This window comes from Tenrec ecaudatus, chromosome 2, assembly GCF_050624435.1.
Source record: "Tenrec ecaudatus isolate mTenEca1 chromosome 2, mTenEca1.hap1, whole genome shotgun sequence".
In the NCBI taxonomy this organism is placed as follows: Eukaryota; Metazoa; Chordata; class Mammalia; order Afrosoricida; family Tenrecidae; genus Tenrec; species Tenrec ecaudatus.
In genome coordinates this window covers 290,504,420-290,531,434 of record NC_134531.1, presented here as the reverse complement: position 1 = coordinate 290,531,434, position 27,015 = coordinate 290,504,420, and the positions used below count along the sequence as shown (strand labels likewise).

The 27,015-nt window shown below is 43.3% G+C and overlaps 1 protein-coding gene and 1 pseudogene across 3 annotated transcripts in view; both read left to right on the top strand.

The window, feature by feature from the left end:
* Positions 1 to 243: 243 nt before the first annotated feature.
* CD96 (CD96 molecule) overlaps positions 244 to 27,015 on the top strand; it is a 119,515-nt gene continuing 92,743 nt past the window's right edge. For 2 of the 3 annotated variants that reach the window (XM_075543472.1, XM_075543471.1), the window contains exons 1-3: positions 244 to 301; positions 3,678 to 4,034; positions 19,361 to 19,485. In XM_075543472.1, the coding sequence (XP_075399587.1) occupies positions 244 to 301; positions 3,678 to 4,034; positions 19,361 to 19,485 (540 nt within the window). Of the gene's footprint in view, positions 302 to 3,677; positions 4,035 to 19,360; positions 19,505 to 25,100; positions 25,127 to 27,015 lie in introns of all 3 variants that reach the window. The other variant, XM_075543469.1, reaches the window with a different exon arrangement.
* Positions 8,620 to 9,668, top strand: LOC142439077 (protein GOLM2 pseudogene; annotated as a pseudogene).

The following is a 27,015-nucleotide window of genomic DNA, read 5'->3' as shown; positions in this document are numbered from 1 at the left end:
CACACAAGATTTCGGAATGAACGCACACTGTCATGTGTCAGGTTATGCTTTATCTCTGAACCGCACTGCCTTCCTGTCTACGTCTCGTTTCCTGGGGTCCAGCCGAGTGATGAGCACACACAGGCTTGTGGTAGATTTGGGGGGTTGCAGCACGAATCAGGTCGCTGGAGTTCGCTGAGGGCGAGACAGCAGTTGGCCTCTGTGATCGTTGTGGACATGCTGATGTGAGGCCCTCAGGAGGCGATGGAGAAGTGGACTTACTGCGCCGTGTGCTCCATCATCCAGATCCATTTCCTCAAGGGTATGGCTTCCAGTTGTCTTTCTGGTGAGATCGATGCTTTCAGGGCAGGTGGGGGCCCCTGAGTTCGGTGCTTTCGGGGCAAGTGGAGCCCCTGAGTTCATTGGAAATGCCTCGTGCCTGCTACTGAAATGGATCGGCAAAGGGCAGAGCCTTGCTAAGATTTTCAGCTGTGCATTGAAGTGGCAGCTACCTTTGGAGAGATGTCAGAGATTAGAGCCGATTATGGGTAAATGCTAAAAACAAGAAGGGGCATTCTCAGGGGGCATTCTCACCCATTTCCTTCTTAGAAGGATCTCTGGGGTGATTGGGAAACTGTGCTTCTTGGAAACGAAATGCTCTCTGAAGGGTAGTCAGAACAGCTCCAGGATACTCACCAAAAATAAGAAAGAAAGAAAATAGCCACCAAGCCATCACTGCTCACAGATCCTTCTGAAACAGTTTTCTCTGTCATGGACCCCACGGGTTCTTGATAGAGCAAGCCTTTCTCCTCAAAAGACCGATGTCTTTGGGAGTTGAACATAGGTTGATTTTGAATGAGGTCTGTGTCGTTAGAGACCTAGGAGACCAAGGGGGTCCTTATCCTGGGAACCAGTGCCTAACGGACCTATTTAAAAACGGAAGGTAGAAGATCTATGTCAGTCTTACAGTGAGCCGGAGTGTCTTTCAAATTAACTGTGCTTTTCAGAGGGACTGAGAATGGACATCCTGAAGGAGGCTACCCAAATCAAAGAGAACTTTGGAACACAATTCCATAGATAAGATCAGAGGCATATTATCAGGCAAAGGACAGCTGAGAGGCAGCTAGATCAAACCGCACTAACTTCTGCCTCCTCAAACATGGGCTTCCATAAAGGTGCAATAATTCCCGTTTGTCGGGTGCTTTCAAGAGCCTGGTTTCTTCTCAGTTGCTTGTCATTTTTTAATCGTTTCTCTTCGTGGGTTTTGGTGGTACTTGTCACAATAATATATCATTGCTGTCTCAGGATTCATGTTATTTCTGAAACTGAGGCCCACACTGTGGAGGACATGTCAAAGGCTCGGTATGTAGCATATTTTAAGTGCCCTGCGCCATTGGTAAAAGAATCGATGAGAGTTTCCTCTGGGGTACAGAATTTCTGAGCATTGTTTATAAGAACCCAACAGCCCTCTACCTGAGATAGTGTCTCCCCTCTATCTCTCAGGAGACATAAGGAAATAGAGAATCTTTTGATTTCTACATATCTCAAAAACGTGCATGTCAAATTTCCTACTCGAACTCCACCAAACTGAATTTGGGTGGCAGGTTGGAGTCTGTGGAAAGGCTACAGGAGGCTCTGGACACATTAATTCATGTTCCTTTATTGGAGCTGTGGCTTCGAGCAAATCGTCTAATATTTTGGTTACTGTGCTGATAAGTGGGATTAAAAGCATCACTCATCTGCTGTGTGAGAAAAATTAAATGAAATAAGATAGGTAAAACCCTTTGTCAGAGCCTACAGGAAACTGCTATACACATTGGACATGCTCACCATTTCTGAAAGAAACAGTGGGTATGGTGTACAGCTGTTGATTTATAACCAAAGAAAAGTCCATTAGATTCAATAAGAAATGTTGCTGCTAACAGCTGTTGCATCGGCTCGCAATCCAGAGTGAGCTCGTGCAATGGAGCAAAGTACCGCCAGCCACAGGCCAGTCCTACAATCAGCTTTGGATGGCATCGGTAGGAATCATAGGGGATTGATTGACTGGTTTGGGAGAGCAGATTTTTGCTGGTGGACTGTCCTATTAAGCGTTATTTTATTCAGCATTGGTCAGTGGATTCTTTTTGGAGGATCGTTCAAGGGACAACGTTAGATAAGCAAAAGTCTAACTTCTGCCAGCTTCCCTAAGCCAATGCTCCCTTGTTTCTAGTGCGTCTCTTGCTCCTCTCTGAGGACAATGCACAAAGCCCTCTCCTGCCACTAGGGTTGCCAGGGAGGAGCCTCCTCTGCTGTGCCCTCACCTCAGCAAACAGATCAGGGATGCTGATTAAAAGACTCTATGCGGGAGAGGCAGAGGGGGAGGGGGAGGAAAGGAAGAGGGTGTCAACAACCCCAAGGACTAGCGAACAAGTGATCTAAAATTTATGACAAGGAGGGCATGGGATGCCTGGTGGGGCTTGATCAAGGGCAATGTAGCCAAGAGGAATTACTGAAAACCGAATGAAGGCCGAACATGAGAGTGGAACAAGAGGAAAGTAAAAGGAAATAGAGGAAAGAACTGGGAGGAAAAGGACATTTATAGAGGTCTAAATACAGGCATATACAAATGTAAATATATTTATATATGAGGATGTGGAAATAGATCTACGTGCATATATTTATATGTTAAATGTTAAGGAAGCAGATGGACATTGGATCTCTACTGAAGTACTCCCTCCACACAAGAACACTTTGTTCTAATAGCCTTGCATGCTGTGATGCTCAACTTCCGGACACGATCGCTGAAGACAAAATGGGTGCATTAGCAAATGTGGTGAAGAAAGCTGATGGTGCCCAGCTATCAAAATATATAGCATCTGGGGTCTTAAAGGCTTGAAGATAAACAAGCGGCCATCTAGCTCAGAAGCAACAAAGCCCACATGGTAGAAACACACCAGCCCATGTGATCATGAGATGTTGATGGGATCAGGTATCAGGCATCAAAGATCCAGAACAAAAAAGCATATCATTGTGAATGAGGGGGCGGGGGCAGAGTGGAGATCCAAAGCCCATCTGTAGACAATTGGACATCCTCTCATAGAAGGGTCACAAGGAAGAGATGAGCGAGTCAGGGGGCAGTAAAGCACTGATGAAACATACAACTTTCTTCTAGTTCTTTAATGCTCTCCCCCTCCCCCCGCCCATTATCATGACCCCAATTCTACCTTACAAATCCAGCTAGACCAGAGCATATACACTGGTACAAAGCATATAAGAGCTTGAAGCACAGGGAATCCCGCACAGTTAAAAACCCTCAGGACCAATAAAGAGAGTAGTGATACCAGGAGAGGAAGGGGAAGCTGAGGAGGGAAAGGGGAAAGCGATCACAATGATCGACATGGAACCCCCTACAGGGGGACAGACAACAGAAAAGTGGGTGAAGGGAGACAGGGGTTGGTGTAAGGCATGAAATTTTTTTCTCAATTATCAAGGATTCATGAGGGAGGAAGTGTGGGGAAATGGGGAAATGAGCTGATACGAAGGGCTGAAGTAGAAAGAAAATGTTTGAAACTGATGATGGCAACATATGTACAAAGGTACTTGACACAATGGATGGGTGGATGGATTGTGATAAGAGCCGTACGAGCCCCCAATAAAATGATTTTTTAAAGAGAGTTACTCTATGGCAATTAATGACAGATTTCCTTCATTCTCAGGAGTGTGGGAAGGAACAGTCAATGCAGAAGAAGATGTTTATGCCTTACCTGGTTCTGAAGTCAACCTGACCTGCCAAACAAGGAAAACCACCTTCCTGGTGCAGATGCAATGGTCCAAGGTCACAACGCGCGGGAACCTGATTGCTCTTTATCACCCTCAGCACGGCTTCTACTGTGCCAACAAGCGTCCCTGTGAGTCCCTGGTGTCCTTCACGGAAAGGCCCAACAACGTGTTAAGGTGGACGTTGCATTTAAGGAACCTGTCTTCCTCACTCAGTGGAAGGTATGAATGCAGCTTTACTCTCTATCCAGAGGGCACTTGGACCAAAATCTACAACCTTTTCGTTCAGACAAGTGGTGAGTATAAGTGGGAGAGGGAAGGAAGCACAAGCATCCACTAAGCCCTCCCTCATTCAAGGGGAGGCAGGGGGGACCCTCTGTTGAGAGAGAAGGCACTTCAGTCATTCTGCCCAACAACTCCGCTGCCAGGCAGCTGAGTGGACCTAGAGACCCCATGCAGAGTTTCAGAGACTGGAAATCTTCAGGGAGCAGAAAGCCTTATCCTCCCACAGAGCAGCCGGTGGGTTCGAAATGCTGACCTTGAGGTTGGCAGCGCAGCACTTCCTTGACAGGGCCGCCAAAGTGCCTCTAAAGAATTCCACACATATGTGTACAATTGCAAAAGTGGTAAGTGCTCATAATAATAATACCCAAGACAGTGCTATGAAAGAGAAGATGGCGATGGCTGGGAAAATTGTCCCAAAGAAGTAACGCTTGCCCTGGGGTGGGAGGGCGGAGCCGTTGTTGGTGTGGATTGTGAAGGTGCGGGTTAATGAGTGACCAGAGACTGGGAGCAGCATGTGGGAAGAGCATTGCGGTACTTCAGGAAATGTGGAAATGCCTGTGAGACTGCACAGCCTAGATTAATACACGGGAGCTGCATACTAAACTTCGTCGTCTTCAAAGCTGTGCTTTTTCTCTGAAGAGACATGGAATGACTTTGAAGTGTCAACCACAAAAGGCTGGCATGACATTGATAATAGAGTTGTATTCGTATTATACAAAGGAAAATGCGGAGCGAAGCTAAGAGCCTGCCTCACTACCTCTCAGGGGAGTGGGAGTGGTGCTTTGCATCAACACAGAAGGGAACATGCATATCGTGCAATTGGAGCCTAAAATGGACACGACTTGGTAATGGATTGAATGTAGGGGGAGGCAGTGATGGATGGACAAACAAAGGGGGAGATGACATCCGGGTGTTTGGCCTGGACAGCTGGATGGGGGTACTAGTCTCTGAGGTGAAAGCTCAGGGAGGGGGACCAGGTTTCTGGGACCATTATCACTGCAGCTTTAGCTATGTTCGATCTAGGACGGATAAAGAAGGCCAAGACACTATTAGATGTATGGAACTTACACGACCCATGCTTCGGAAGCTACCCTCGAAGTAGAAATTCTAGCTTTAAAGCCTACTTCCTGGCTAGTCGTGTCACCTGCCATACAAACTTGCTGCAACCATCTAGACAATGATGATGATAAGGCCTACATTAAACGACTCGATCCTGAAGGACGTGATATCCATTTCTACTGATGAAAATAAAAGCCAGCCAATGGAAAATACGCTGTCAGTGGAGTGTTTTAACTCATTTAAAAATGGTCTGATACACTGTAGGCAAACAAAAACAAACAGCAAACAAACTCATGAAAGCCATGCTGAAAGAGGCATAGAGCTGCCCAGGACAAGCAAAAAGTACAGAATTAGTATCTCTTATGTGTGGCTTAGCTCTTTCTGGCCTCAAGTCCATGCTATTAAAATAGCCCAACTAGCAATAAGGATCCACTCCACCATTACCTAACAATGCTTTATTTTCATTGCGGTTTCACAACTTACCATGGCTTTAAACAGACATTTGGCACCTTCTGTGCAAACCCATAAACTCTATTATTACAACATACCTGAGGGCCTAGCATTTACTGCATCAAGAATTGGCAAAATGAGTTGATGTTAACCTTACAGAAATAGACAAAAGTCTCAGTTGTCCAGTGGATTACAAATTGGATTGCTAATCATAAGGTCAGCCATTCAAACCCACCAGTTGCTCCACAGGAGACAGGTGAGGCCATCTGCCTGTGTACAGATCTATAGTCTGAGAAACTCTGGAGAGCTGTTCTATTCTCGTTTAGAGGGTGACCATGGGTCAAAATTGATCGGATGGCAGTGTGTTTGTGGTATAGAGAATAAAATATGTGATAGCTCCTAATGAAGCTAGCAATGGAGAAGAGGTGTGGCTTCCACAGAGAGCACCTTTTTCAAAATGAAGGGCAACGGACTTGGGTTAAACTTGTAGCTTTTACCAAATGCAAATTCCTAGACAGGCAGACGCTGTAACTACTAGCATTGTGACTGGAAAATTCTCTTCCTTCGGATTCTATCCTCGACCAGTGGTCAGCTGGATCGGACGGGAAGCACTGGATCAGATGACGCTCAACACGGTAGAAATGGTCCCAGTGTTGTGTATTTTTGAGACAAAAGAAACAAAGTAGAAAAGAGTGAAACGGAAGGAGGAAGAAGTACCTTTCCCCAAGAGTGACAAGAAAGGAAGCCAGGTGGAGGGTCACAGAGGGGACATGTCCAGAGAGGAGACCGATGCCCCGTGAGATCCCTATCAAGTCTCTACTCGTGGCTCCTGTTCCTTCTCTCTTCGATTCTTTTTTTGTTGTTGTTAACATTTTATTAGGGGCTCATACCACTCTTATCACAATCCATACATATACATACATCAATTGTATAAAGCACATGTGTACATTCCTTGCCCTAGTTGTTTTCTTTTTTTTCTCTCTCCTCTTTTCTTTTTTTACATTCTATTAGGGGCTCATACCACTCTTATCACAATCCATACATATACATACATCAATTGTATAAAGCACATCTGCACATTCCCTGCCCCAATCATTCTCAAAGCATTTGCTCTCCACTTAAGCCCCTTGCATCAGGTCCTCTTTTTTTTCCCCCTCCCTCCCCTTTCCCCCCTCCCTCATGTGCCCTTGGTAATTTATACCTCGTTATTTTGTCATATCTTGCCCTATCCGGAGTCTTTTCACCGTCTCTAGTTTCTTCTCCTCTCACTTGTACTGTTTCCCTCTGACACCTTGGTGCTGTCTTCAAGTTTACAGACTAGTCAGGCAAGCAAAGCACATAAGAAGTGCAAACACTGTCTACGGCCATACCACCCTGAACGCGCCCGATCTCGTCCGAGCTCAGAAGCTAAGCAGGGTCGGGCCTGGCTAGTGCCTGGATGGGAGAAGTGCAAACATCTAGGAAGCGCATCCACAAATGCAAGCCGAAGAGGTGTCCAAGAATCTAAAGATGCAACTGCTGAGCGATCAGAAACAGTTGGGTTGATCATCTCTTTCTGTTTCCTGTCTGCTGTCATCTCTGTCATTCCCTTCCCTGTCTACTCAGAAAACAAGGTGTCTAAATCCTGTCACCCTGCTCCCAGAAGGAATAACGGAAGGGATTCTGTTCTGTTTGCACAAGATTTTGTCTTAGAGCTTAGAGCCTGTAATGAGAGTAAAAATATGATAAACACTATGGTATTTGCTCCTTTTTCAATTTCACTTGGTAAGGCTTGCCCCATGTTAGGAGCTTTTGAATTATTCCAAGAACTTAATACTTGGAGTTAAGCCTTGGATTATTATAATCTTTTAAATTTTGTACTTTACATGTTACACAGTCTCACCATGCATTTGAAGTTAATATTATTAGTTGTAACGGTACAGCGTTGGTTTCATTTCCCCAATCACAGCAAACCTTAAACTAGTTGACATTGTGTTGATTGCAACCCACGGTGACCACACGTGTTGCAAAGCAGAATTGTGTGCCATTGGATTTTCATGGCTGGAGCAGGAGAAAGACAGGGCTTTCCTATACAGAGTCCCAGACTCCGAAACTCAGTTCTAGCCTGTCTTATAGAGTTGTTATCTATCAGTACTTACTCGATGGCAGTGACTCTTCATGGAAGCAGATCATGAAGCCTTTCTTCTAAAGCACACCCAGGTCAACTGGAGGCACCACCCTTCCAATTAGTAGGCATGCATTTAGCTGTTTATGTAACCCAGGGACACCGTAATAGAATCTTGCAAAGTACTGTTGGGTTGACCCTACGTCATAGCAATTCTTATGTACTACAGGGGAAATACTGCCCAATTCTGCAGCCTCTTCATGAATATTGTTATGTTTGAGCCCATTATTAACAGTCGGTGAGTCAATCCATGGATATCAAATTATATCAAATACAGATGATTTGAAAAGGTATTAGAGCTGACAAAACGGGGCTGAGGGGTGGTTTCGTGGGTCATGAATTGGGCTTCCTCTCGTCTCTACCAGTCAATAGTTTGACTTTCTTTTTAGAAGTTTGGGTTTGGGTCTCCATTTTTCACGCATTGTATCCGGGACCATCTATTGTGTCTCTAGACAAGATGGTCAATTGAGGTTGGGCACCATCTAGTTCTTCTGATCCGAAGACAGATAAGATCATATAGTCTGTGTTGGCTATCTATATTTGAATCTTTGACCTTTTTTTTTTTCATTCTCTTTTGCTCTGGTCCATTAAAGACTACCTTAGATAGTCACATATAAGCTTTTAAAACCCATACACTACTCAACAAAGTAGGATATATAACATTATCTTTATGAACTCTATTGTGGCAATTGTCCCACAAAGGTAGCGTTCTAAGCCTTCAAATTCAGTAAACCAATTCCTCGAGGTATATGATTATGTCTAGAAAATACCCATAACTGAATCTTTTTGCTATTGTGAATAATGCCACGAAGAACATGGGTGTGCATATGTCTATTTGCACCACTGATATCAAAGCTGCATAGGCTTACGTAGGATTGCTGGATCACAGGGTAATCCTATGTCTAGCTTTTTGAAGAAGTGTCATGGTCAGGTTTGGGGCTAACCAGCGGGCTGGCTCCCTGCCCTCCCCCATGCTGGTGATGTTTGCCATCCTCGCCTTCAATTACTGGGGCATCTCCTCCCTCTGCATCCTGCTTCAGGAGGAAGCGGCTGAGCTGCAAAGTCAGGTCCAGTGCACCCAGGTGGCCCACAGTCTCCTGGAAAAACTCAATTCGGACCTGCTCTTGGTGGATTTGCACACACACAAAAAAGGATCGAGCAGAAGGAGACAGACTACAGCCATCCCAGGACCCAGCTGCAGGCCAGGGAGGACCTGGGGAAGAGATGGCAGCATGACAAGCGTAAATTACAGAACAACATGCGTAGCAGATGGCAGCCCTCTGTCATTTAAAGGAGCAGCTCGCTGAGCTTCCTCGGGCGTTTCTTCAACAAGATGACCAGCTGCAAGACGACAGGAAAAACAAGACTGACTTTGTGAAGCGGTTAGAATATAAGAGTGCTCAGTGCGGCCCACACAGATCAAGGAAATAAGAAAATATTAAATCGTGAAGAAAATATTAAATCGTTAGCAGATCGGTTTTTGCAAGAACAAAGCAAGAGGCCGGCATGATTCCGTCAAATGATGGGGTGAAAATGACGTATCTGAAAAGGTTCCAAAAGCAGTTGAGAATACTGCAGATAAGAACGCAGAACCCTCAAGCAATCCCAGTGCACATGGGACAGACGGAATCAAGCGAGGCGCTGAGGCAGGGATGCCTGCAATAGCAGAGAATGGCCGTGCCAGCGTTGAAGATCTCCCCACTTCTTGAAAGAAACCCCCATTCCAGTTTCTCAACAGGAAAATCCTCAAGCAATCTCCCACCTTTCACCTGGACAGCCGCTCTCGCAAGCTAGGGCTCTAGATTCTTGACACATGAACCACAGTGGAAATCCTGGTGCTTCATACCAGGTGCTTTCTAATCCTCTTCAGCCTCTAACCTCAGACCCAAACTTGGAGAGAGAACCAAGAATTCAAACGGGTGTGCTAACGCAGGTCACCAAGGATAGAGTTGGTGACTGCCATGCAATTTAGGGCAAAGTAAAATGATGAAGAACGGAGCTTCAAACAGATCCTGCCGACCATGGAAAGTCAAGGTGCAGTGATGTCCTTGAAGAAAAGTGCTATAAAATGGAATCAATTTGACTTTGTTGTGTTTTGGCATCTGGTGTACCGTTCTGTTGTCTCCATTGTAAAGATACATTGAGATAGATTCATGTACAAACTTTGACGCAGGAATGGACCCTGTACCTATGGGCACTTTTTTATATCGTATTATCAACACAGAGACTTTTTGGGGTTATGATACAATTGAGCCCAGAACAAAGTCAGCAAAACTATCATGTTTGCACTGAAAGTAAACTAATGTACATTTTCGATTTGGGTGAGTCTAATTCGTTCCCCAAATGGACAAACAAGAAAAAAAAAACTGCTCTAAAGTTTATAAGTTGCAGATAACATAAACACAGTGAGCGATTTTTTGTTGAAAAACTCTTTACATATTAATATAGTCTTATTAACACAACCAAGGATTCTGTTCTATGTACCCCTCGTCTCTAGCTCGTTAGGAAGTTATACCTAGAAGCCCCGAAAACAAACCCACTGCCATTGAGTCCATTCTAGTTCAAAGGCACCCTGTCTAAGGGCTGTGGATCCTAAGGGAAGCAGCCAGCCTCCCTCAGAGTAGATGGTGGATTTAAACCACTGACCTCATGATTAACAGCCCGATGCTAACCCCCAGCACCCCCAGGCTCCTGATAGCTAGAACAGTTATGTAACACAGGCGAACCAAGAAGCTGGGCAGCACAAGTGCAAAAATCACTTCCCCGTTTCTTCTATGTCACACGAGAACTGGTGTGTTTGGGCAGAAGCCTGACGGAAGCTGAGGCAGCCCGCTAAGGCACGCCCACATTGACGAAGCACGCTGACTACGTTTATGAAACGATGGAACGCATGCTGGATAATGCGGTGTCCATGTTATTTACTCTTTCATCTCATACCTGTAGTGTGTAAACTATAAGCAGCACTGGCTGACATTTGTATGGCTTCAGAATTCAGATTGGTGACGCTGTGCATGATTGAAATGCCCGATCTAGGAAAGGGGTGGCTCCACTTGGAAGTCAGTTGGGTCAGTATTTCAAAGCTTTTCTGGGAGTCTCAGGGACCTGATTTACCTAGACTGTTTCAGGAGTACTAAATAAGGAAGTTTTAACAGATGTTTTTATTGCTGCACAGAAAAACAGAAGCACAGTGCTGTGTAATTAATAGCTACTGTATAAGCAAATGATTGCTTTTATACCAAAAGAACTAAAGCAGGTAATTAGATGGTTTTCACTTGTAAATATCTTACAGTATTGAAAACAAGTTAATACTAGAAGTGGTTCTTTCACTCATTTCCCCCAAAACTAAAGTTTGAAAAATCAGCATCAATTATCTTGAACTCAGTTTTAAAAATCCCGGGACCCATTTTCTCAAATTCCTTGTTAGCTTGATCCTTCTGGTAAGAAGAGGCAGGCATTACTTATTTTCATATTGTGGGGGAAAGTTTTTTGAAATTATTGTATCTTTTCCTGGTCACTACATAATTTTTGTATCCCTGGCAAGTGAACATCATGATTCTTTATGTCTGTGAATTTGAATTTTGACTACAACCTGAGTTCAGAAAAAGAAAAGCAGTTCGTATTTAAATGCAATTAACAGTAGCCATTCTACAAAAGAGTTAAAAATTGGCACTTATGACCAGAACTGTTTATTTGGGGGGAAGAGAATAGGATTTAAAAGTGCGTTAAATCAGAAAAAAAAGGATTAGCTATGCTGCACATTCTACTGAACAGAATCAAGAAAGAAAAATGCGTTTAAAATAATTTGCAAGTCTAGCAAATATGAGGTTGATGGGACCTTCATTAATATATTATGTAATTACAAGCATCCTTCATTTTTATTACAAACACAGTGAAATTTCTTCAATTAAAGACCAGCTATTGTTGACCCATGGATTTCACCCCAAAATGGACAGTCCACTTGAAATGAGATAACACGGTTTCTTTTTATACTGAAAAACAAGAAATGAATCAATTTTCATTAAAACAGAGCTTGATTAAACATTATGGCATAAGATAAAAAAATAAAGACCAGCTATTTTATAAAATGAGAAACCTTTATCTGATTGCTAACATGTCTAACTGTATAAATATTTCAGTGTTATAAAATACTATGTGAATATCTTTAAATTCTGACATTCTATATTCTGCATTAGACATGCTGGTTTTATAATGTTTATCTTCTGCCTTGAAAGTTAGGTTTTTTTTAATGTATTTGGCCCTGGATTAATTTGATGTAAACTCTGATTTTTAAAAATTGCTTACTGGGTTTTGATAAATTAAGCTTGAAGAAAAAAAGAATCACCGTCAGTGTCAAGCCAGGGCCAATGCTCAGAAGCAGATGTGAAGGCTGCCTCCTCCTTCTTTCCAGCTGTCGCACTTCTGACACCTATGGTCCCTCCCAAACCACTAATTCTCGGCTGGGTTTGATCACTCATTGCAATTGTCGCATAGAACTCACAGAGAATGTTCACAATTGTTTCATTTATTAGGGAAGTTAACAAGTTCAAGATCAGACATACTTAGGACACAGTTCTTCCAGTCAGCTATGCCGGAACCCGTCTCTCTGGTCCTCAGCCTCTCAATCACGCATTGCTTTGACCTCTGCCTTGTTTAGACAAGTGTGACCAAGCTCCTTTAGCGCTGGCAGTAAATGCTCAAGGGCATGCCACTCCTTCATAAACCTCAATCAGAAAGTTGTTGGCTCAGTGAATCTAACTCCCCCGATTAAGTGCCTGGAGGCAATCTACTCTGCCAGTGAGCCTCCTTCCCAATGCCATTAAGCCTTCCTTGTTCTCTGGGCCAGGAATTCTGAAGCTCTGCTTTTTCTCACTCACTTGGATCTTGGTGCTGCTGTGTTTGCTGATGCTGCGTGTCTCCACCGTGTCTCTGGTTCAAAGCTTCTGTCCCCTGACCTCAGGAGGTTTAATGCAATAAACTCCGGCTCCAGATGTTGCACTTCCTGGCTCTTCTGTTTTGATGGTCCTGCAATAGATCCCTTGTTTTCACTCTGAGATGGCTCACTATATACTAAGAGAGATGGCAAAATTGACCAGGCCCCTCAGGTGGGTTTCATACACCATCCCTGCGTTGTCCCATCGAGTCCTTGGTGGGGGTTACAAAGACCATGGCTCCAAGGGCCATAATTCACTGAGCCACAGGACTGCAGCTCATACAAACCCATAGGTCACCATGAGTCATTCTCAATTCAATGGCAACTGGTTTAGATTTCTAGTGTGACTACCTGTTACACACAAGAGAATCCACCTTACCACCTTGTGCAGCATAATGTCCTCTGGGCACATGCATATCATGAGTTGTTTTATGGATTCATCTATTTTGTACCAAATAAAAGTGCTACTTTTATTTTTTTCATGTTAAACTTTCACTCCTTTTACTTTCATGGTGCAATCATTTGATACACATGAAGAATTTTTAGGAGGAAGTCCAAAGCATCTAGTTTGTCTTCCCCATCTGTGTGTTTTCAACTATGTTTGCTAGTGTACTTATGTCATGTTGTTGTACTTGAACTATGATGTTGGTGAAGAATATTGAAAATACCATGGATGGCTAACAAATTCATCTGTGAAGCAGTACAGCCAGAATGCTTCTTAGAAGTAGAAATGGGGAGATTTCATCTCAGATGCTTTGGAAAAGTTATTAGGCAGGGCAAGTCCCTGAAAAGGACATCATGCTTGATAAAGCAAAGGGTCAGCCAGAAAAAAAGAGAGAGATCCTCATTGAGAGGGGGGACACAGATCAGAAACAATGGGCTTAATCATACGAGCAGTTGTGGGGATGACGCAAGACCAGCTGGTGTTTCATTCTGCTGCACACAGGACCACTATTTGTCGTAAATAGGGTCACTAGAGGTCATTACCTCCTCGAAGGCACTAGGTCTTTAGAGCTGTAGGTTTTCCATGCATGCCTTTGATTCTGAGTTTGGTTTTGTCCAAGGTGTGTGATATCGATCCCGATTTACTTTTCTGTAAATGGATAGCTGGTTTTGTCGGGCCCATTTGCTAAAGAGACATAATCTTCCCCATTCACTGACGTTGAACCTTTTGTTGAAATCAGCTGTCCATGTTTAGACCTTCCGTATCTGACAATGCTTCCAAGCTGTGCATAGGTGGATGGACTTACTTCTGGATTCTCACTGATTTTTCATTGGGTATGTGTCTGTTATTGTCCCCATACCAGACTATTTTGACTTCCTCTTGCATCCTTCTTGGACCTTACTTGGTTGGGTGTTTTGAGCACGGATCTGACCGCCACTGTTTCGTAGGAGAAGTGCCTCATTAATTGTACCATTGGGCTTTTCATGAGCTGGGATAATCACTCTCCTTGTGCTGGTTTCCATGGCTATGAGCTGAATTTTCTCTTTGCTTTTGGCTTTTAGAAGTTTGGCAATGGTCTATCAAGGTGACTTCTCCTTGTTTTGATCCTATTTTAGTTTTGTTGATAATGTTAGAGGTGTCTATTAATTTCAGGGAAAATTTCATTAAATTCGTGAAACTATCAGCTGTAAACTATCAAATACCGTTCCTATCACTCATCTCACTCCTCTGTCTCAATGTTACCACATATATCTATGATCTGGTGTCATTTTGTGGAGTGGCGGAGTCTAGCCTGTCCATCAGGTCGCAGCTTGATGACCTCATTTGGAGGCGCAAAGGAGATAAATAGCTCACTGGAGGCAGGACACACTCACTCCTGGCGAGACATTCCTGTTGACAAGACATTCCTGTCCATGGAGCTATGCTAGAGCCCTGGAGCTGAAGGAGCCACATGGAGACCTTTGCCAGTGGGTAATATCAGATTTATGGACTTGATCCGGACTGGGCTGGAATGTGTTCTCAATACTCAACTGTTCTTGTATATAAAGTTCTCTCTTACACACATATAAGTGTCTATGGATTTGTTTCTTTAGTCAACCCAGACTAACATATATGTGTGTGTGTTACATGTAATATTATCCTGTATGGCTCTGAGGTTTTATTCATTGTGCCTTCAATTCATTTTTTTCTTTCATTCAACATCTGCTAGCTATAATCTGCTAGCTAACACCCAAAACTCACTGCCAGCAAGTTGATTCTAACTCATGGTAACCCTCTATGGGATTCCTGTGGCTGTCATTCTTTAAATAGAAAGTCTCCTCTTTCTCTTGTGGAGCAGCTGGTGAGGTCCAACTGGGGACCTTGCAGTTAGCAGCCCAAATTGACATCCACTATGCCACCAGGGGTCCTTATAAAAACCCAAGCCAGACTCACTGCCTCATCTTTCCCCTGAGGAGCAACTGGTGATTTCAAACTACTAACCTCAAGGTTAGCAGATCAACCCATAAATCCTACACCACAGGGCTCCTGATAGAGGAGATGCAACCCTGCAATTACAAGGCACTGTTGCTTACAGTTTTCTGATCTAGAGCTACCCTGGTTTTTCTGCCTAAGGATATGGAAGATTTCCTCACCTTCTTTCTCCTTCACTCAAGACTTTCCAGACCCTCTTCTGTTCCTGCGACCCCACTTGCCTCTAGACGACCTCCTGCTTGGTGGACTGCCCCTGGATTGGATTGTCATTAAATAGCGGTGCACTGCCCTTATCTCTTGGTCACATATTTTATCTCAATCAGCCCCAAATCCCCCCCAACTCCCTGCATCAAGTCATTTTTGGACTTCAACATGTGCTTCTATAATTATAGTTTGCAATATTCGCTTCCATTGCTTTGGTCCCTCTAAGTGCCTCCTCTGAGATGTTTCTCTCTGCCTACCACAGAAACTGGATTCCTTTCTTTTTCTTTTACTCTAAACGTTTTCTCATGTTATTTTTATTTTTCTTAACCTGTGACTTTTGTGTTTCTCTGCTCATTTGGGGTTTTGGTTGCATCTGCATAACTCCCAATTCTTTAAGTATTTTATCACCTATCTTTTGTAGTTTGTGCTTACCCCAATGTCTTATTTATTGGGTTTTCTAAAATTCTCACAGGTTATGTAATTTTATCAATTTTTAAAGGTTGGGCTACAATTTTCATGTATTTTGTGGCTATGTCTTTCTATTATGCCACCATTATGGTAGGGGTGCATAAGGTTTCCTGAAAGCATTAGGAATTGATGGAATAACCATGGAAATGTGTCAGCAAGCTGAAGACACACTGACAGCACTGACTGGTCTGTGCCAGGAAATTTTCAAGACAGCTATCTGGCCAAGTGACTGGAAGAGACCCATATTTGCGCCCAATCTGAAGAAAGGTGACGCCCCCACAGAATGCTCAAAATACAGACTAATATCATTGATATCAGCCACAAGTAAAATTTTGCCTTAAGATCATCCCACACCTGTTGCAGCAGTACATTGACAGGGAATTGCCAAAGGTTCAGGCCCAATTAGGAAGAGGACATGGAATCAGGGATACCACTGCTGATGGTCAGATGGCCCTTGGCTCAAAGAAGAAAATACCAGAAAGATGTTTGCTTGTGTTTAATTGACTATGCCAAGGCATTCGACTGCGTGGGCCATAATAAACTCTCAGTGAGAAGAATGAGGATTTCAGAACACGCCATGTTCTCATTCAGAACTTGTACGTAGCTCAAGATGCAGTTGTGTAAACAGAATAAGGGCATACTGCATGGACTAAAATCGGGAAAGATGTGTGTCAGGTTGCAGCCTCTCACTATAGCTGTTCAATCTACAGGCTGAGCAAATCATCAGAGAATCTGGAGTATATGAAGGATGTGGCATCAAGATTGGAGGAAGGCTTATGAAAAAACTTCGATATGCAGATGACACAACCTGGCAAGCGGAAAGCGAGGAGGACTTGAAGCGCTGGCTGGTGACAAATCAAGGATTGTGGTCTTCAGTATGGATTATAACTCGATGTCAGGAAGATCAAAATCCTGCAACTGGGCACACTAGGTCACATCATGATAAATGGAGAAAAGGTTGAAGTTGTCAAGGTTGTTGTCTTGCTTAGTTCCATAATCAACGCTCATGGAAGCAGCAGTCAAGATCTCAAAAGATCAGGTCGATCTGCTGCACAAGACCTCTTTAGAGTATTGAAGAGCAAGGATGTTAACTTTGAGGACAAAGCTGTGCCTGTCTGTCCCGAGCCATGGTATTCTCCATCGCCATTGCATCCTATGCATGTGAAAGTGGGACACTGAAGTCGGACGACCACAGAAGCGTGGGTGCATTTGAATTGTGCTGCTGGAGAAACATATTGAAAGTGCCATGAACTGCTAAAAGAGCAAACTGAACCGTCTTGAAGGAACCAAGGCCAGAGTGCTCCTTAGAGGCTAGGATGTCGAGTCTTCTCTTACGTATCATGGACATATTGTCAGGAAAGGCCAATCCCTGAACAAGGACATCTTGTTGGGTAAAGTGGGAGGGCAGCGACAGAGAGACGGGTCCTCGGCAAGATGGATGGACACAGTGGCTACCTCGATGGACTCAGATACAGTGGTGAGGGTGGCGCAGGACAGGGCAGTGTGTCGTTGTGTTGTCCATAGATAGGATCGCTATGGGATGGAGCAGACTCAATGGCACCTAACCACAACATAGGGATGTTACTTTACTCTCAGTTTTTTTTCCTTTTAATATCTTTGAATGCAATTCTACCTGTGTCTTTTCTATTTTCCATTCCAATGTTTGGGTTAAATTCATTTTTCTGTATTTTTGTCATGGAAAGATGGGTCAGATCATTTTCCCAGTATTTGTCCAGGCCTCCAGGCTGCATCCTTTCATACTGCGCAATCTGCATTTTATACCCTTGTGCTGTTAGCTAGCTATTCCTTTGACTTCTTTCCCTCATGTTTCCCTGAGTCGTTTTTCTGCGTTCTCCACTGGAGGGGTCTTAATTCAATGGGCCTCCTACTCTGTGGGGTTTCTCTTCAGGGCCCGGTCTGTCCTAAAAGCCTTTTCTACTCCAGCTGCGACAAACCTTTTCCTGTTTGCCTTAGATGTGTTGTGCTTTGGTGCCTGCAAACCCTCTCACCTACTTCTGCGGCTTTTTCTCAGATAAGGCTTCATGACTTTTCAGCTGTTGTCCACTATGTTCGGGGGTTCTCTGCTTCTAAGACTTATCAGAAACCAGGCTGAATTTCCTCTCTGTCTTTCTGCACTGTTGTTGCTATAACCGGCGTAGTGATTTGCTCCCACCTCAAACGAGCATGTGCCGGGATTTTGTTTTCTCTCAGATATGTCTATGTGTTTTCAGCTTTGCTACTAAAATTATTCTCGCCCCTTATGAGGCATTCCGGGGATATTAAAAAATTATGTGCTATTTCTACTGTTACTGTCTCAATACCCAGAAAAAGCTTTAAATGTAATATTGATGTATTTGGGAAATATTGATTAAAAGTTAACATTAAACCAATTTCACGTACTTCTCACTTAATCACACTTAACTTAGTTTCTATGTAAAATAAATGGACTTAAATAAAGAAAGTAAAATTATTTCAAAAAGATTTCATAGAAATGCTAAAATAGTAGTACTCCTGAGAAGTAGATATCAAAATCATGACTGTGGTACACAGGTCACTCTATTTAGAAATACTGTCATAGCTAAGTGTTTTTAAAATACAGCAATGTTCTGAAGATAGTAGATCTATTTATAACCTGATAACTTTTCTTTTCTGTCCTACTTGTTATGGGCAACACTCAGTCTATCTCAACTTTTTAACCCATTACTTTGACAATTTACTTTTAAGGAGTTAAATGGGCTACTTAAAATTATAATAGAAAAGTACTGCTATAATGCTCTTTCATGCCACATAGCAGGGAGTTGTTTAAAATAAAATGAAGCCCGAACTGCAAGAACCTATTGCTCAATAATTTAAAATTATCAAAATGAAACCATAATAAGTCTGGGCCACTAAATAATATAAAGCCTCTAAGATGTCAATCAGGAATAGTTCAAATAGCATGTTAAAAAGTAAGCCTGCAAATATCATTTGTTGGAAAAATAGAATTGCAAACTATGAGAAAGCATACATACATGCACACAAATTTTGTATTAAAAAGATATTTAAAATACTGTTTCTTTAATTTATATATTACCCTTTGACATTACTATAGTTTATTTACAAATGGATTTCCACATATAAAAGCATAGTTTATTTCATATTATTTATGTAGTTTATTTACAGGACTTTCTCAAAAGAGGAGTCTACAAACCTTTCCTCATATTACCTTAGAAATAGAGACATTTCATTAGCAATGCTTCTTCAAAGTTTGTGTATTGTCCCTCATCATTCTTCATTGGAGGAATGTTTCTCAGTTCTAAAAGGAAAGTTTGTGGCTGGGTTATAAAGCGTTCTACTCAATCTGATCAAGGAAATGGAATTCGAATACTCAGACTCTCATGTGAGCTTCACGTTGAGGATCATGCCAACTTACGAGTTGGATTCTGACCTTGTACCATTTCCATGATAAGCAGCCCTCGGTGCTTTTCAGTGGCTCAGCTGTAACAGGGATAAATAAGATGAGGCTGCGAGTGGGTTCACCTCAGAGGCAAGTGCTGAGGATAGATGAGCAATGAGTGTGTCCACTGAAACTGTTTTTTGAATGAGAAGCATTTTAGAAACCAATTAAGGTGCGATGTCTTTTTCCCCCCCTTGTATTTTGTTGTAGTTACGCAGGATGAGTGGAGCAGTAACCACACAATAGAAATCGAGATAAATGGGACTCTGAAAATACCATGCTTTCAAAACATGTCTTCAGAAATTTCGTCTGACTTCACCTTTGCATGGTTGGTGGTAAGTGTTGCCCTTTTCAGTGAAAAACGGCCATGATCATTAAATATTAATGAAGTAAAAATGAATAGCAAGCAATAACAGGACAGGAGGCCTCTGGACTTGGGAGGTTGGGGGAGGGTCAGGGTAGCTAAGGAAAGAGAGCATTAAGATTCCTTCTAACTCAGCAAGCCTCAGAGTGGGTGAAGGCAGTCAATTAATCTAGAAATGGGCTCCTAAAGGTTAGTTTCCGTTTCAAGTTAGCTACTAAGCAACGATTAAAAAGACAACAGGATGTGGCGGCCTACAAGAGAGGCATTGCGTGCAGCAGAATCCTCTACCCATAAACATTGGTTTTATAAATAACACCTGCAAATAGATAGCCCCCCCTTTTTTACTCTCATTCTTTTTAAATTATGAATTGAGATTTAATACATATATAACTTCCTATTTCAATCACACCACGCAATGTTGTACAATTACTACCACAGTCAGTTGCCAAATATTTTTTTTCTACAAGCACCTATGGACATCGTCCCCTTTTACACCCCACCACCTCCCCCCACACACTCCTTATTCTACTTGCTGTCCCTATAGGTTCATCAATACCAAAAAATAGAAAAGCTTCAAGGGGGTGACCTCCATAGACTAACACCTCTGAGATATACTCTCCTACGAACAAACAAAAACCAAACAAAGCAAGACAAACCAAAAATACAGAAAAATGTGGAACCCAGGTCAGGTCCAGCCTGCATCATAGGGGGGGGTCGACTGACAAAAGTTTGGGCTGTTCAGGTCAGATTTATGCCTTTGATCTTCACTTCTGCTCTCTCCCAAACACTCTGTTTAGTGACCAGCTTCCTCCCATCCCTCGATCTTAAATAGGGGGACTTCTCCAGAGGCCTATTTCCTAGGTAGCTCCACAAATGAATCTTGGGCTCATCCATTGCTTTCCTCACACTGGATTCTTACCATTTAGGCTCTGATACTAATCCCTCCTTTGACTTCAGATTATGTGGATTCCAATCCTTTGGTGACTGATGAGGGTGTGCTTCCTCCATGTGGATTTAGTTGGCATTGCACTTAGATAGCTGCTTGCTCAGAGACAAGCCTTTAAGACCCCAGACACTATTTTATGAGCTAGGACCCTTCCTACTGACATGGGAGCTATATAGGATGTATAATTTATTGCTTTAGGCCCAGAAGCAGAAGCTCATTTTATAGAAACTCATGCTTATAAAATGGATGCTGAAAATGTGCAGGCAAGGAGCAGGCCCTGTTTCCCTCTAGCCCATGATTATTATCACGGGGACAGCGGGCCTAGAGTTGTCATGGTTCCTGATTTAAGGAGGAAAGAGCTAGTAATCTGGGTTTCTATGAGACATGTTACAAATGTTATAAGCAATTTTAGAGCAAACATAAGTCCTGAACTACTCTTTTTGAGAAAGCAATCGCTTTACCAACGTACCCAAGGCATAACACTAACATTTGCTAAATTACCAATGGAGAAAGGGATTCCATTCTATCTTCACCTCCCCATTATAGCTTGCTGACTCTTTGAGGTTAGCTTGTACAAAGAGGGCGTCATCCTTCTTAGCGCCAAGCAATTGTGGTGTGGCTGCTGCGATACGGTCATTGCTGTTGAGTCGTTTACAATGTGCTGCGCATTGAATGAATTATCCCTCAATTTTGCTCTATTCGAAATACTGCAAAGCCTTCATCTACCCAGCTCCATAATACAACCTGGCCTGACCTGTAACATGAATTTATTATTCATGTACTTTGCCTGCCTTTGTGATTTTGTCATGCCTAGGCAACGCTAGTCTACTATATTGTCATTTTAGTTTTACAGCCTAAGTTTTATTTGACGGGGCTTTGTTGGCCCACTGGATCTACCCTCTCTTGGCTATTACCCTAATGGTTGGGAGTTCAGACCCACCACTTCCTTGTAGGAGAGAGCTGTGGCAGTCTGTTTGTATAAAGGTTTCAGGTTTGTGTCTCACAGGGCAGGTCGCAGTTTTGTCTTATAACAAGTAAATAACATCAGCATGCAAATTAATAGTCGATATGGATATTTGTGTGGTTGTGACCTTAAAGAAAGCCAGCCAACTGACAGCCAGATATAAACTAACATAGTAAATGCCTGGGACTTCTAATCTGTTGATAACCAAAGGTAAGCACAACTATGAAGATAATCGCAAACACAGGCTGTGGAATCACACAGCAGGGTTCTCAGTTAGAGGATGGAGAACAGGGCTATATTAATTATCCTCGTTAATTCTTCTCAAAATGAAAACAGATTTAAAAATCCATATAGGATGTGTGCATCTTCGCTAATGTAGCAGCTGCTGCAGTGAAAAAAAATTACTGTACTTGTCTGACTAATAATTCATTATTATAAATTACCTGTGTGTTGGGAATGGAGGTGGAAACTAGACTCTTTATAAAGAGATTTCTCTGGGGGTGTGTCAAATCCAAACAACCAATTTGCAAGCAGGCCTTAAAATAGAACCTAGCGGCCATTTTTCACTCTATAGGTGTGATGTGTGTTCTGATTATGAAGATGGTGCGGACTGGGCCTCTGTTTTACATGAGGCCACCAGGAATTAGACGTGACTCGGTGGTGACAGCAGCATAGATGTGTTAGTCTATAGGCTGGAGGGACAACAAATCTAAAATAACTTTTTACAATTGTTCCCAAATCTAATCTGTCTCTTTATCACCTGCCACAACGCATATTTTTTCCTGTATAAGTTTTGCTTTTCACGATGATTAGTTCTCTGGGCATTAGGGCTATCAATGGTAAAAATCAAGTGCTCTTTAGTAGAGTCCTGGTGGCAGAAAGGGTCATGCATTGAGCTGCTAACCACAAGGTTAGCGGTTTGAAACCACCAACTACCCCATGGTAGAAAGATCAGGTTTTCTGCTCCCATGAAGATTTACAGCCTCACAGACCCACAAGGGCAGTTCTACTTCGGCCCATAGCGTCTCTACAAGTCAGATGTAACTTAGTGACAGAGCATTTGAATTTTTAGTCTTAATAAGCATGATACAATATGGTTTATTTTAATTTTTTTTAAAGGTGAAAAAGTAGAGAGGAGCTCCCAAGGGCAGAGACTTGCTATACTACATGTAACCGTTTTTGTTAGCTGCTGCGAGGTCGATTCTGGGTCATTGTGACTCTGGATACAAAAGAAGGAAAACCATCCATTCCTGCCCCATCTTCAAAATGGCCCCTAGGAAGCCATTGCTGTGCCATCTCGTGGCATGCCTCCCTTTGTCAGGGCCCCCCTGTTTTACCAGGGGCAGTGTATTTCCCCAGAGATTAGCCTGATCTGAGAACAAGTCCAAAGGACGCGAGATCAGTCTCACCCTGCTTGCTTCTCTTGGGATGGTAATGGAATTGCAGTCTCTACCCTTACTATTTTCCACTAATAGTGGGGGTTGGGGGTAAATGCTATCCTAATTATGCCGAATGGGAATCAGTTCAAAACACATAATCCTGTGAAGATTTGTAAGGCCCAGGAAGCTGATCTACTAAATGCTTGTGTTAGGTTCTGGCCTGGTTTTCCTCGGTTCTTGCTGGTCCGCGCAGGTAGAATTCTCAGGGCAGAAGCACGGTTATACAGCGTTGGATTGTGTTCTTACAGACAAGACCCTCTCCGGAAAACGTGCAGAGATGAGAGGGAAGCCCAGGAAAGGAGGGAGGGGAGGAGTGTGTGGAACCAGAGGGCTGAGGCCACGCCTTCACACATAGCCCCGCCCACATCTCCTTAGAGGGCGTGGCTGTGCGAAGCGGTGGATTCTTAGTGGATACACTCAGGTGTGTGCACGATGTAGCAGAACGTTGCTGCCCTTACTACGCAGACCCAAGCTTGGAGTCTTCACAGAGCATCAAACTTGGGTCCGTTTCTTCCCCAAACCTCCTCATTTCATTCATTCATTCATTCATTCATTCATTTATTTATTTTTAGCGAAACCAAGCAACAATATACAACAAAACAATGACCAAAAAAACAGCAGCAAGAAAGAAAAGCTTGTAGTGAGTTCAAAGACTGTTGACCGTTAAGAGTGTTTTCCAGTCCAGGCTGTTGGGGCACCACGCCCTGGCCCCAAAGTCTACCTTCAGCATTCCCTGGGGACCTTGCCGCTCAATCCCCTTGCTGTTCAGTTGCACCCCCTTAGTGTTTTGCCTCGGTGTGGCGGGATCAGATGGGACACAATTCTCACACTGTGTCTCTAGTGTTGTCCTCTATAGGACTATGGGTCAGTGAGGGATGTCATGTCTCAAGCCATGTGGTCTTCTCTGTGCATTGGCTGCTCTAATCGGGAACATCATCCTCACGGCCTGGTGGGCCAGGATGTGCTCCACTTTCTCCTCCTCCCCCTTCATGTGCTCCCGTGTGCTCCCACCAGATATGTCCCTCTCCCGGAGCTGCAGATTCAATGCCATCCTCTGAAATAAATTCTTCTGTGGAGAAGGGCAGGTGTCCACCTACTAGTTGGGATTGGGGCCGGATCTGTTCATTTATAGGCATGGATGGCTATCCTTTGTTAATACGTAGGCATTTAGTAGGGGGCAACCGTTTTTTTCCCTTAAGGTTCCTGCCTGTCACTGGATGCTAACCAAAAGGTTGGAGGTTTGAATCTACTCAGAGGCACGGAAAAAGAAACGCCTGGGATGTGCATCGAAAAAACAAGCCATTGACTCCCCCATGGAGCGCAGTTCTACTGTGACACATAGGCGTAAACCTCGATAGAAGCTGTCAGCTTGTAAATGGATCTTCCGTGTTCTTATCGCATGGGTGTTGTGATAGGTTCTTCAGAGCAAAGCAAAAGCTCTAAGTCCGCCCCGTGAGTGTCTTCTGTGTGAATCGGAGCTTCGCCAGGATGAACAGTAATGCCACTCCTACAAAGCCCTGGCACCCAGCAGAGTGCCGGAAACATATCAGCTACTCAATAACTGCTTGATGAATAATTGAATGAATCTGTTTTACTCTCCTAGCTTTCTCCATAATCCTATTCATTGCCCTTATGTTAAATCGATGCTCATTAAATTCATGCTGATGGATAGTGGGTAGTCGATAGGTGGCATTTCACTTAGTATCAGTGATGAGATAACTGATATGGCTCTCTGTATCTAAAGAGACTATGGAGGCCGTGGAACCCCCTGCTTAGACTTTTAGACTAAATGACAGCCAGGTAGAGCACAGGTAAGGTGACACCGTGAGTGGGTGATTCCTAAACGGCTCCTAGAACCTCACGCCAGGCTGTCTCCAGGAGGCCACCATTATGTCCTGAAAGAGTCCCCTCTTGGGAAGGGAATGGTGGATTGGCAAATGAGATGATTAAATGCCAGCTTGTATTCTCTTTGCAAATGCCACAACCCACTTGCTCCACTGATTTACATCTTCACCCCACCCTGTTCATGGCTGTGGGCATCAGCAAGTCTGAGACAGGACCACCTCCTCTCCTTTCAGTAGGGAATAAACTACAGCTCTTCACAAGATAATGGCTGTGTCTCCGCAGAAGCCCTCAATATCTTCTTCAATCCATATGTTGGGATATTGGTTTCATTATGCTTACACTAATAACCATCACAGTCATGGTGGGCCACGTTTTCTTAAAACAAAACACAGTGTGGCTTTTATTAAAGGGCTACAAAGTGTGTTAGATGGGGTTCTCTAGAGAAACAAAACCAGACTGCTAATAATTTTATATATATTTAGACAGATAGATATATAAGAAATTCACAGTTAATTAAATTATAAAGCAGTACAAATGGCTCAGTGCAACTCACTCCCGTGAGACAGTTGTGAGACACTGGCAATCCTTCAAGTCTTGAGGGCCACCTTGTAGTCCTCTGTAGAGCAATTCAGGCTATCCGGGCACTGGCAGCAAACAGCAAGCAGGTCACCAACAGTCAGTCAGATGACAGGGTCTGACAGTCCCCAGCTCAAGAGATGTAAATTCCAATGGTGTGGTGAACCAGGTCTTAAAGGAACCTCAAATTACATCAACACCGTCCACGGGTTAGGTGTCCCACAGGTAGTGTAGCATGCAAATTGAGGCACAGAACAAGCAAGGCAGCCGCACACTGGTCGGATGTTCAAAGAGCAACAGACGAGAGGCGAGCCTCGCCGAGCCATTAATCTCTCTGCCCCTCAATTAATCCCACATGTGTTTACCGACCAGGTTGGCACAATAAACTAACTAGCTCACAAAGTGTAAGTGGTGACGAAGAGTTGTCAAGGGCAGAAACCTGGTAGCTAAGCTCAATGACCTTGAGAAAGCACCCATGCCTCCCTACCTCAAGTGCTTCTTCAAACGCTGGAAATGATCTTGCAAAGCAAAATTATCTGGCTCCCTGAAAAAGAAAAACCAGGCCTTTTGTGAGTAGAGTTTTAAAAACTCAAATTAATTGTGTTAGGACCCTTTTGGAAAAGGCTATTTTGAGGAATGTTTATGAATTATGAACAAGAACAACAAAATATTTACTAAGTGTACCTGGTGCTACGCTGACTGCAGTGTTAAATGGACTAGTGAGGACTACATGGAAGTAGACACGCATTCTGAGAAGTAAATAAGTCAACGTGAAGGGTTATCCCTTCAGTGGAAGCTGAGGCTTCTGTGTGAATGGTGGGCTGATATGTAAGAAACCACAGAATACACACATTTAATGGAATACTGATGGTAGATACAGAATAAGCGATACTTGTCCCCCTAAATTTCCTGGCACACAAGTATACAACCATCCGAGATTCTGCAAGCTTATTTCGGGTACCTCTGAATACATTCTGGTCCTGAGTGGTGTGCACAGTTAAGCACTCCGCCTCTAACCCAAATGTTGGTGGTATGAACCCTCTCAGAGACACCTAGGAAGACAGTCCTGAAAAACTCTGAGAGGTGGTTCTTCTCTGCAGACCAGAGGCCACCACAAGTCAGAACAACAATTAAATACACTCAGAAACTCAGTTTTCCTTCCGGACTGTCATTCTGAGCTGAGTGGCAAGCCCTGCAGGAATGCAAAACTGCATCCCCATGAAACGCTCCTTTAATTTTGGGATGTTAAAAGTGGCAACACAGAGGAGCAAGTAGCTTGATTCTGACCAAGAAAGCTTTGTAGGAATGTTTACATTCAGATAAGCAAGAAGCAGTGGGGCTGAAAGAAACAAAAATGACAGAGTGGCATTGTAGATTTTAAAACAAGCTGAAGTTATTTTAGAATTTTGTTAGTGTTGTTTCCATCCTACTGCTGTACAAGCCCCTGAGACCTAGGATTATAGGAGGCTAGTACGGGTAGGGAGGGGCTTCTGAATATCAGTTCCCAGGGTCAGTAGATCAAGACAAGCCCAAGATTTCTCTCAGAACTTCATAAAGAGGAGAAGTGAAATAGTCCTGATGCTAGTACTACCAACAAGGTTCAAACTAACAATAAAGCCCCATAAAGAAAAACTACATCTTTAGGTTTCTTTGACATACACCTTTAAATGTATCTGTCTTCGTTGGTTCATGCTGCTGCAGCATAATACCCCCAGCTGATGGCCTTAGCAG